Consider the following 11,363-nt stretch of genomic DNA (forward strand, 5'->3'; position numbering starts at 1 on the left):
CCTTGGTCCTCAGCTGAGGACTTTAAGGCACCAGCCTGAGGGCAGGGATGAGCTCTCTGAACTTCGTGCAGCTCAGATGCGGACTCCACTGACAAAGACTCTTATGCCCAGTCCCAGCTGTCGATGTGCTGCATGTGTACAAGTTAAAAACAGAAGTCATCCAAATCTCTTTAGGGGTAAGGCTTTTTCCTTTTATTCTGCAAGAAAACCATCAGCTCTGTGGAACAGTTGCTGATTACCATTAATTATTCTTGATGACTAGTAATTTGGAGAAAAAAAATGCTTTTCTATTATGCTTCTTAGTAAGAGGAACTCACTTGGAGGGTTCTCATTCATTGCCTTGGTTAACATTAATTTCTCAAGCACTAACAAGGCTACAGTGATGTCATATTTAATAGGCACTCATCACGATGGCCTCCATGTTCTGAGCACGTGCATTACGGGAGCCTTTAATTACACGGCTACATGTATTTTTGTCACAAGGCCCCCCAGCCCCGATCAGATGGCACCTGTTGGTTAACACTCTGTTCTTCCAAATTGCAGATCATTATCGCTGCTGCAAATAGTCAGACACTGCCTTTGAAGATACATCCTCGGAGGCTTTTTTCTAACGTAATGTTTAGATTTTGTTCCAAAACAGAACATTAAAAACAAACACCTAACTTTAGCGTGGCTTCCCCAGCAAATTTGAGTATTTATGCTGACTGCACTGACTTTATCAAAGAACTTAGAAAGAAACTAGCAGCCTCTGTACTTGTCTGATTTGACAGAGGTGGTGAGATCAGAAATGTTTGGTTCCAAACCAGTCTCTGAAGCTTGAATAAGAGTTTCTGAAGTGCTCAACTACCCTCCCAAACTGGAAGCCCTCCTGCCCCACCAACATATCTCTCAGTCTTGTTTCTTCTCTATCCCTTGCATGTGAATCCTCAACTCTTTCTCTATGTCAGCCCAGTGTCGAGATCTCAAACTTTTCACGTCAGTTCTTCTATCCTTCCTAGACAGTCTTGTTAGGCTACAGATCCTTTAACTACTTCTAGAGCGATTTCACAGAATTGTAGGGGTTGGAAGGGACCTCCAGAGACCATCAGGTCCAGCCCCCCTGCCAAAGCAGGTTCCTTAGATCAGGCTGCCCAGGTAGGCGTCCAGATGGGCCTTGAATATCTCCAGAGAAGACCTCCCTGGGCAGCCTGTCCCAGAGCTCCATCACCCTCACCACGAAGAAGTTCTTCCTCACATTGGTGCCAAGCTTCCTGCGATCCATAAAATTGCACAGAGCCTCTTCAGCTCCGGCCGTAGTCGGCAGGATTCGAACCTGCGCGGGGAAACCCCAATGGATTTCTAGTCCATCGCCTTAACCACTCGGCCACGACTACACACAATTTACTACTTAGTGTCAACTACTCAAGCCTCACCTTACCTGTTTTGTCCCACCTACAGGGGGAATTTCACCATCCTTGTTCCTAGGTGCTTATTATTTTACAAGACACCTCACCTAGTTTCTTTCCTCCTTACTTAGTGATCTCATCCCACACCTCTCTGGACTCAGATCTAAGCTCTGAGTGTTTCCTCCACCAACAGGCCCCCAGTCATGCTTTCTGATGTACCTAAGTGCTGTAGTTCTGCCTGCTGAACTCTGGTCTTGCTCCACCACTCATCTCTGTTGATGCCCTTTTCCTTGTGCTCAGCATTCAGCCCCCAACCCCGTGTGTCATCTGCTTCCCAGTGCAAGTTGGTACATCTGCACATTATTGTGCATCCATCAAAATTCACAACTAATTGAAAGCGAAGTAGTAATTTTCCAGAGAACTCACTCCTAAGAATCAAAAGCTGTCTCTCCATTACCCTCTAGCGGCAGGAAGCAGGTAGTGTGCAGAACAACCCTTGAGATGGTTATACCTGTAGGTGTAAAATAAGGGGTTTTGAAATATGTTTCCATTTCTCTAAAGACACCCTTTGACTAAAAATTGGGTATATGGAGTCTGAAATAAATTCCTACAGTCTAAAGTCTATGCTTGATGAGCTATAAGCTTGTACTTCTGCTAATAACTGTAGAGTATTAAAGAAATTCAATTACACCCTTCATACCAAACTCCCTGATCCACATTTCCCATTATGGAGAAAACCAAAGGAGAATGAGACATCTTCCTTCTGCAAGCAGTTTTTATTCTTACTCAGTTCACCCCAAAAGGGCCCATAGATGACAGTGAAACACACAAGGATTTTCACTAAAGGACATAAGTTGCTGTAATTTCAAATTGCTTTACCATCATGAAGTATTTTTAAAGCACTTCCAGTTTTGGAGGAGCTCTGGTGGTCAAGATGAAGGGTCAGTCCTGGTTATGTATCACACGGACTTCTTCCAGCCTGCACACGTATGATACGTTCTCGATGAATGGTGAGAGAGAGACGAGTAACATCTCCATTTCTGGGGAATTTTTATTTCTTCTTTTGTGACCTCTCTTCTTTCTACCAGCCATGAAAAATTCAGCTCACCAGCAAGATCCGTCATCTGGAAGGCTTCGTAAGACTGGTCCCCAGTCTTCAGGTTGGCTGTTTTGACTCAAGTGCCCTGCTGTCTCCCCGAATTGCCGCTAAATTTGCTGCCTTCTCCATGGCTGCTTCTGGAGAGAACCCTAACAGTTCACCTACAGGGGAATTGTTCACTCATTTCCCACCCTAACCCCCTTAAAATCTACCCTCTTTTCTGCAATTCACATCTGCTTTTAGTACAGAAAATTTGAGAGCCACCATAACAGAGGCATGGCTGCATGCTCCCTTTTTACACCATCCAAATGAATTTCTTCAAGGGGAAGCTTGTATTCCAACACTCTGCTTGATTTTTAAAGCATGTTCAGCTTTCAATCACTTCTGTTTCTCACAGGAACCTTCACAACTCCCTTTCCGTTCTGCAACCCACACCTTAAATCATGTACGCAGTAAATACAGCCTAACAGCTTGGTTCCTTCACCTCTTTGTATCGCTAGTCCTCTCCATGAATGATCCTCACTGCAGTCAGTGAGATTACTCACTAATTAAGGAGAACTCTGTGCATGTGAGTAGCAAAGATAATGCATAATTACGTGCAGTGGGTTTCATTTTTAGACTTTTGGGGGGGGGTTTCCTGCAGGACCTGACTCAACCACAATAACCATCACAGATGTCCTTGCCTGCCCCAATCTTGCAATACACCATAAGTATCATTTTGAAGACAGTCACACTCACTCCACAAGAACAACAGGTAATTAGGTTACCTTTGTTTAGATAATCCAGACTGCTCTTTCATTATCTAGGCTAAGGCATGCTGTGTACTATTTCTCAGTATACAAACTCTGCCCCATAGCATTCCTTTGGATGTTGACCTGTTTTCAGAACAGGGAGCTGTATTAAACCTGCTCTACATTTAAAATTTGTCTTTCTCTCCCTCAGCCCATCGGATTTATTCAGCATTTAAATCTATGCTTGCCTATTTCTGTTTTTCAGCAAAAGACAAAGACCAATGCAAATGTGAAAACCTTGTGACATTCCAGAACTACGCAACCAGTGAAGTAAGAAAACTCACACAGCGATATATCCTTTCTTGTATGTAAATCAAGAGGGGTGGGTTAAAAGAAATTATAACTAGCAAGCATAAGCTGCCTTCGTGGCACAGATCACTCTACTGAAATGAAAAGCTGAACTACTTCGCAGACACTGTTAATCTCCAAAAAGCAAGGCTCCTAAGACTTGAAATCTGTTTCTCCTTCATAGAAGGGATCAAATTATTAATATGGATCTTTTAATAATCTGTAACAATTACCACCTTCAGGATCAGCAAAGAAAGCACTGGTTAAAGTCAAGACCAATACTCTCTGCTTTGCTTTACTTCAGATGTTAACAACATTTAGTAGCAACAGGAACCATGAGATATTTCCCTTCCTAGCTGCTAGGTGAAGCACCGGAGGCAGGAAGGTGTGTAAGGTAAGATTCTCAGTGAAGAGGAAGCAGAGGACATAAGGTCTAATTATTTTCACATGAACAATTATTCACACAGAAAAGAAGCATAGATTGATAGATTCAAATTCCCCAAATTAAGCTTCATTATGAGGTTGCAATGCTACACATGCTAACCTGAAACTGTCTAACTTGCCTGCCCAAGAACTCCACTATCAGTTGTGAGAGATGAGTGCTGCTCTTAAGCCAGCTCAGCCATCAACCACAGAAGCAGTTGTCCTATATCCCATAATTTCCATCAGTAGTGTTCTTTGCAAGTCTGTCAGATTCCCCAAAACACAGATTTCAGCAACTGAGAGACAAGCAAATCACAGGGTGCTCTACAGTATGTTTGTCCACCAAGCCTGATTTAGTAGGTTCTCAAGAGTACCCCTACCAGCTCAGACCTTACATTCAGCTATTTTGTGTATCTCAACAGCCAGCCGCACTGCTATTTCCCATCTTCCCAAGAACCCTTTAGTGGCAAGGCATCACATTTTGCTCATTTCATTAATTATAAATCATTCCTTGCAAAGCAGAATTATTTCATAAAGTGGGGAGGGGGTTGTGAATCTGTCACAGTGGGCAGGTAAACACCACACCTTTCCCTTCCCCCAATTCCCACTAGGACAGGGAAAAGGAAAGGAGGAATTAAAGCAAGAAAACTTGCAAGTCATCATAAAAAAATTGTTCAAGAAGTGGAAGGACAGAGAAAACAAGCAATGCAAAGGCAATTGCTTACTACCTCCCATGAACAGACTGATACCCAGCCATTTCCCAAGCAAAAGGTGACTAACCTTCCTAAACCCTCCTAATTTCCAATTTTATTCCATGCTATGTGATGTCATGCTCCACAATACCTGACTGATCAGACAGCTGACGTTATTTTTTTTTTTTTTTTTTTTTTTTTAATACTGCATATCATCATTAGCTCTTTCCTTAACTTTTGCCTACTGGAAGAAATGACGAAGAGAATGGAAGACTTGGAAAACAGGCTAAAATACTGACCAAAGCATCAAGTGTACACTACACTGTATATTTATACATACAAAGTTGGGAGAGCTATTTTGTTAAATCAGTTTAAAGTAAAGTAACAAACCCATGTCTCAAGTTAAATAAGAGTATTTTGGACTCCTGCATCTGTAATACTGTGTGTTCTGTCTTACATTAATTGCAGATAAGACTTTTTTTTTTAAAAAGTTTTATATATAAACAATTTAGTAACTAGCAAAAATTCTAATTCAGTAGAACTAAACTGAAATAAGCTATGCAAAACATTAAAATGCTGTTATTTTTGATGTGAAACCTCCACGTTTTGAAGTATTTTTAAAGGTATGAATTTATTTGGGTTGCTTTTCTGTACTTCCCTCCTCCACTCACTCTGCTCCTATTTCGAGCACGCTGACTGTGCGCCTACGTGTAGCTGTATGTACGTGCATGTGTAAGAACAGAACAGTGGGATGGCATTCGCAGCACTTAGATTTCATACATTCTTTCCAACAAGTGCAGACTACTGAAATCAGTTGGAAATAATGAATTTATACTGTCTGTGTTGAAAACGCGATGAATGTAAATGAGCAAAGCAGGGAGTCTGCTGGCTCTCTTCTGCTACACTTTTACATTGACAGCAGCACCAGAACCATTTCTTGAACTAAAGGAACTAAATCTGGGGTTTAATAGGTACAGGCACCAGCAATTCCTTCTTTGCTTTGACACATTGTTTTGCCTCTTTACTGTCTGCAACCTGAAGTACACAACTTGATCTGTTCTGCTACAAAACCAAAGTAGTTGCAGCAAAATTAGATTAAATCATGGCAGACAAACTAGTAAGTGTGCACATGTACAAAGCAACAAGCTTTAAAAGGTGTTTTGTGTTTTAGCATTCTTTGGCAGATAGAATGCAAGTTTTGTGAGACTGCTGGTACATACTGACTGTTGTTAAATGTTCCTTTCACTGAACGTCAGGAAAGTGCCAACACCCCATTTATTAGTCACTAATACTAAGGAACATCATGCAACTGTGATCTCACACAAAAAAAAGGATAAAGCCAGAAAATGCCAACATCCTCAACAGTAACATGTGTACATATTTAGGAATGAATACACAGTAATTTGCATTAGTAGTTTGTGACTGATAAGGTGAAAAAAATACTAAAATTTATTCACACTTTTTAGTAAAGTCACTGGGATCCCCTAGCAACGTCCCAAATTTGCTACTGTGCCTCACATGATGACTTGTTTTCCCATTAGCACCCCAAAATCCAAAACCTAAGGGAGTCACAGCCTGTTGGGATTTGACACCATGCTTACTGTGGTCAACTCCTGCTCCACTTACCTTCTGAAGAGCCCCAACTCATACAGAAAGCAACAGGCAAGTTTTGTCCCGCCAATGTTACTTCTAACAGAACAAAAAACACAGCGGTGATAAAGAATCTTCGTTTATATAGTTTGTTCCCTAAAACCAAAAATGTATAATACAATACAAGTTTTTCTTAAAACAGATCTGTAACCAGTTTTATTGTAGAAAGAACACCATTACAGCGTTTACTTCTCACTGGTTTGTTCTGGCATGCTTCTAATGATGTCAGAGTCACCTGTAAAACAAAAATACATCGTTACAAGAAGACCTACAGAAAGATCCATTTCCAGAAATAAGCAAAAAAATAAAAAAGATTCTACAAACAAAACGTAAAAGTAATGTGGAAACAGTTTATTTACAAAAAAGTAATTTTGATGGCTTGATAAAAATACTTTTAACTGCATTTTTGCTAATAGATACTCAGTATGGTTATGATAATTACATACTTGTCACTAGCATTCACAAAGCCAGTACTAGAGCGACAATCTAGTCCTGGAGGACACAATGCACAGCTTTAATATAGCGAATGTCTAGCCTCCCCTGATCACGAGAATATCAGGACAGCGAGAATATTCGCATTGCACTACATAGCAGGAAGTTTCAGGTGCAGTTCTTTAACTTACAGTCAGCTTAATATAAAGCTCTTAATATGGCAGCCAAAAAAAATAAAACAAACCTAAATGCAGTGTTTTAAAAACAAAGTTTTACCTATTATTTTAATACAAACAAGCTAAATAAAGGTTTCTAAAGAAACAGTGAACTCAAACTGATGTCACTTGGGGAACATTTGATCAAAGTTAAGGATCATTAAATCCGTATGTATGCATTCAATTAAGACAACTCTTGGTCAAACAGAACAATGGAAGGTAATTAGATTCTTCTCTAGAAGACTCAGGAAATAAGATAGGAAGTCCCCTAATTAGCAGACTCTACAAGGAACTTGAACAACTCTGAACAAAGAGTGCTACTAAGCCATAGAATTACACACCAATTTACAGTTTTATCACTTAATATGATTTTCAGCTCTGGTACTGGACTAGTATCCACTTGCACGTTGCTTTTTCTTTTATAGCTCACCCTGGGAAGCAAGACAACTCATAACCCAGCAATTTGTTTTGCTGAGATCCTTTGTCTTGGATTAACAAAGTTCAAACCCAATTGATACAGAGAGCAGGTGACACAAGTTCATGTCCTAGCAGTGGTTTTAGACACATGTCCCATTAAGTTCCTTCCCAGCCACTGAAAGAAACCTCATTACAGTGACAGGTAAGCTCCCAAGGTTTAACAGTGAAAGGAGCTACATGCAAATGTAAGGAAGAGCAACAAAGTTCTAAGAACCTAGAACTCCTGAAAACAGAATATTGAGCAGAAGAAATTGAGAATGAAGCCCAATGGAAGTTACAGCAAAGCTACATCACACCTGCATGTTACATACTAGTGAGTAGCAGTGCTTGGAGGATGAAAGAACCGCTGATACACACCCGTCTGGGTCATTATACAGCAGCAGACACATACCTGGGTCAATGATGGCCAGCGTGCACACTCTGTAGTATTTGCCACAGGCTGTACCCAACTCAATGTTGTTGCCGCTGTAATGGTGGACACCGGTCTTTGCGAGCATAGCGTAGTACTCGATCTCTGATTTTCTGAGATTCAAAAACTTGGTATTAAAGCACTGACAAACAATTCTGATCAACCATAATACACCAGAAGCAGGGCTAACTCCAGCTATACTTAAACCCTACAGTTTTCCTTCCCTCCCAGAAAAAATCATCTTCTTGCAAGCAAATGTAACAGTGCCCTATGTTAATTCTGCATCTACACTTTCTTTAACCTGTCAGATACTCCTTAATGACAAAAAAGGGCCCCACAAATTCAACAAGGAACACGTCAGGAGACGGAAACCACTAAAGACTTTGTTCTCAAAAGAATTATTTCTATGGCCAGGAGCTTAAAGTTAAATTATAACTTTGACAGCATTTTTTTTATGCTTCAAATGTATTTTATATCAATATCAACTACCAGTTTTTCCTTCCTGTAAAATTATTTCCCAATATATTACTTTGAAAAAGCAGGGACTGGGTCACATTACACTTTCAGTGAATGCTATCACGGTGTGAAAAAACTTAAAGTATATTCTCTAATGTGAACTCTTGGTATTAGAAACCTAAAAAACAGCTGGGAAGAATTTTAACGTGTCCAGACCTGAAATTTGTATACACCAAACAACCCACCATGTTTAATTCATAGCAGCAAGGAACAGGCCAACAAGCTACTCTGTATTACCAATTCACATGAAGCACATGCTGTATTTATACAAAGCATTTGCCTTAGTTTAAAAAAGTAATAATTCACACATCTGCTTACCTCAAAGCCGGGCAGTTGTTGGCGAGGATGACCAGCTTGGCTTTGCCCTGCCGGATCATTTTCAGAGTCTGTTTGTAGCCTAGCACATATTTACCACTTTTCATAACCAGCTGAAGCCTAGAGTTTATAGACTCCAGGGACTTTTTCTGAAGGAAAAAAAAAAAAAAAAAAAAAAAAAAGAAAGCTTTATCATATGCTACTTTGCCTTTTGCAAAACGGCGTAAGACTTAAGGTGAAGAAATTTCAACTACCAGCAATCTTTTCATGATATATTATTTGGAATGTGGAATAAAGAGCCAGCACAGTATATGATTGTGGGTAAGAAGGATGCTGATACTATGCTTGCCCAACTTTATCAAAGTACCTCTTACCAGTTACACAGGAAAAAAGCGTTGTTGGTGCTACCTACGTTAATCGACTGCATCGTGGTGTAAGCAGCGTGCCTTTGCAAAGCTCAGCCAAGTTGAATCGATATCCATACCACCTCCACCTTGCAAAGCTGAGCTAGGCTGGGCGTGTGGCACTTCCCAGGGCACGTGTTGACAGCATTAAGCAGGTAGGCAAAGACAAGCAACCACATGCTAAACGAGCAGCCCCCCCAACACGAGAACGTGGTGCTCATGCAACAGCGAGTGCCACCACCTACGAAGAAACCCGTATTTGCTGGAATAGACTTGAAATCATAGCAAAAAGATGGCAGAAACGCAAAGTTTGAGCTCCACCGCCCTACCACCCACACCAGGACCACAGCACCAGCTCCCCTTTCCTCCCCCTACCACAGGGGCCCTGTGAGCAACCTGGGATGCCCTGGGGTGGAGGGAGCCGAGCCCACAAGAACCGGCCTCAGGCCGTGCCCCTCAGAAGCCCCCAAAGTCCCCTCAGAACCCCCGCGGGTCCCCTCAGAGGCCCGGCCGCCGCCTCACGCGGCCACGCGGCGGCCGGCCGCCACTCACCGTCTTCTTGGCGGCCACCATGTCGCTGGCTGGCGTCGGCTGGGGGGGGAACTGGAACACACAGAGGCCGACCGGGGGTCGGGTTAGCGCCCGTTAGCGGCCCCCCGAGCCCCCCCGCGCCGCCCGGCCCCGGCCCCACTCACCGCTGAGGCGCCGCCAAGATGGCCGCCGCGAGCCAAAGGAAGGAGCCGCGGCACGCGCCGCCTCTCCCCGCCGCGCCAGCTCTCGCGAGAGGCGCGAACGCCAACCAGCCCCGCCCCGGCCCCGCCCGCCGGCTGTCAATCCGCCCCCGCGCGCGGCTCCCATTGGCTTAGCGCGGCCAGGGGGCGGGGAGAGGGGGAGGGACGTGAGGGGGACGCGCTGTGAAATGGCGGCCGCGCGTCAGCGGCCCGAAAGGTTGGTTCTGCGCGCTCGCTTTCCTCGTCGTGTCCTTCATCAGCAGCGCTTTACGGTGCCCTGTGCATCACGGAGCGATTTTAAACGCCTCTGTTTTTCCCCTCGCAGCTCCGGGAGGCTTCAGGCGCCGCTCAAGGAGGCACAATGCAGAGGAGAGGCCCAGGCGGCCTGCCTTTCCCCGTGAGGAAGGGGAAGGGACAGTGTGGGCTTTGGAAACAACTGTCTTTGAAAATACCTTTCTGAGCACACACTACTGGAGAATACAGCTGGGATGTGAGAAAGTTACAGCTGTCACAGTGTTGTCTGTAGGTTCGTGCCCAGTACAACCTGCCAATAAGCACACAGAGTCAGAATCCACAGGAAGGTCTTTTACATAAAAGCTTTGGGACTACAGTAGGTCCTGTGGCGCTGCCTGGCGTGGGATGATCGTAGAATCGTAGAATCATTAGGATTGGAAAAGATCTCCAAGATCATCTGGTCCAACCATCACCCTACCACCAATGTCACCCACTAAACCATGTCCCCAAGCACCACGTCCAACCTCTCCTTGAACACCTCCAAGGGACGGTGACTCCATGATAGATTATCACCCCACAGATTTCCTTCTTCCTTACATTTCAAATACCAGCAAGCCACCATGCACTGTAGCACCAAAAAGATATTTAAACAAGACCATAAGTTTTTAAAAGATGTCCCAGAGTAGCATAGAAAGGGGGGAGAAGCGGGCAGCACGGGTTCAGGTGATGCCTGCCTGGACACTGTGGGAACTGAGGTGAGGTTAGGAGCTTGGGGTGTTAGTTTTGAGTGTTCCCCTGTGAAAACCTGCAGCAGCTGAGAGGCCCAGCCTGTCCCAGGGGGCTAGCCCAGGACACTTAGGGATGAGTCCAAGTCTCTGTACTCTCTACAGCACTTTGTCTAGGAGCAGATGCTTGCTTTCTCTGTCCGCAGTCAGACACCACCTTTGCCAGTATTCACTGCATCTCAACAGCACCCTAAGGACTGATGGTATAAGGGAGAAGGCATCCATCATCTCCTGCGGATCTTTGGCACCTCTGCATGCAGTCAGTCAGCCCAACCCATCGCTGCTGCAGAGGTGATACTAGCTACAGTACCTCTAAATCTACAGACCAGCTGAATCATGCCTCGTCCACATTCAACCCTCTTCAAAATTATACGTCAGGATAGGAACATCAGGACAGGGAAGTCTGCTTGCAGTACAGTAGCTCTTCTACTGGTATGACTTCATGCACCTAGGACATACTGCATCATGTTTGTCTCAACGTAAATGTTTTGTGATGAAATTACAAAACTAGCATAAA

At 43.6% G+C, this 11,363-nt stretch overlaps 2 protein-coding genes across 5 annotated transcripts in view; one reads left to right on the plus strand and one right to left on the minus strand.

Moving 5' to 3' along the window:
* The window catches only part of MATN2 (matrilin 2), a 66,114-nt gene extending 60,839 nt beyond the window's left edge, over nucleotides 1-5,275 (plus strand). For 2 of the 4 annotated variants that reach the window (XM_084510453.1, XM_084510452.1), the window contains exons 24-27: nucleotides 2,474-2,545; nucleotides 3,128-3,238; nucleotides 3,481-3,567; nucleotides 4,924-5,275. In XM_084510453.1, the coding sequence (XP_084366579.1) occupies nucleotides 2,474-2,545; nucleotides 3,128-3,238; nucleotides 3,481-3,567; nucleotides 4,924-4,976 (323 nt within the window). In that variant the 3' untranslated portion in view covers nucleotides 4,977-5,275. Of the gene's footprint in view, nucleotides 1-2,473; nucleotides 2,546-3,127; nucleotides 3,239-3,480 lie in introns of all 4 variants that reach the window. The other 2 variants (XM_084510454.1, XM_084510455.1) reach the window with 2 other exon arrangements.
* Nucleotides 5,276-6,455: 1,180 nt separating this feature from the next.
* Nucleotides 6,456-9,899, minus strand: RPL30 (ribosomal protein L30). The gene is made up of 5 exons (XM_084510456.1): nucleotides 9,792-9,899; nucleotides 9,649-9,699; nucleotides 8,696-8,841; nucleotides 7,844-7,974; nucleotides 6,456-6,563 (listed from the first exon to the last, which is right to left on the minus strand). Exons 2-5 carry the CDS (start codon nucleotides 9,667-9,669, stop codon nucleotides 6,514-6,516), a joined length of 348 nt encoding a protein of 115 aa, XP_084366582.1. The 5' UTR covers nucleotides 9,670-9,699; nucleotides 9,792-9,899; the 3' UTR covers nucleotides 6,456-6,513.
* Between the last annotated feature and the right edge of the window lie 1,464 nt (nucleotides 9,900-11,363).

The sequence above is a fragment of the Aythya ferina genome (assembly GCF_964211825.1).
Source record: "Aythya ferina genome assembly, chromosome: 2".
NCBI classification, from domain to species: Eukaryota; Metazoa; Chordata; class Aves; order Anseriformes; family Anatidae; genus Aythya; species Aythya ferina.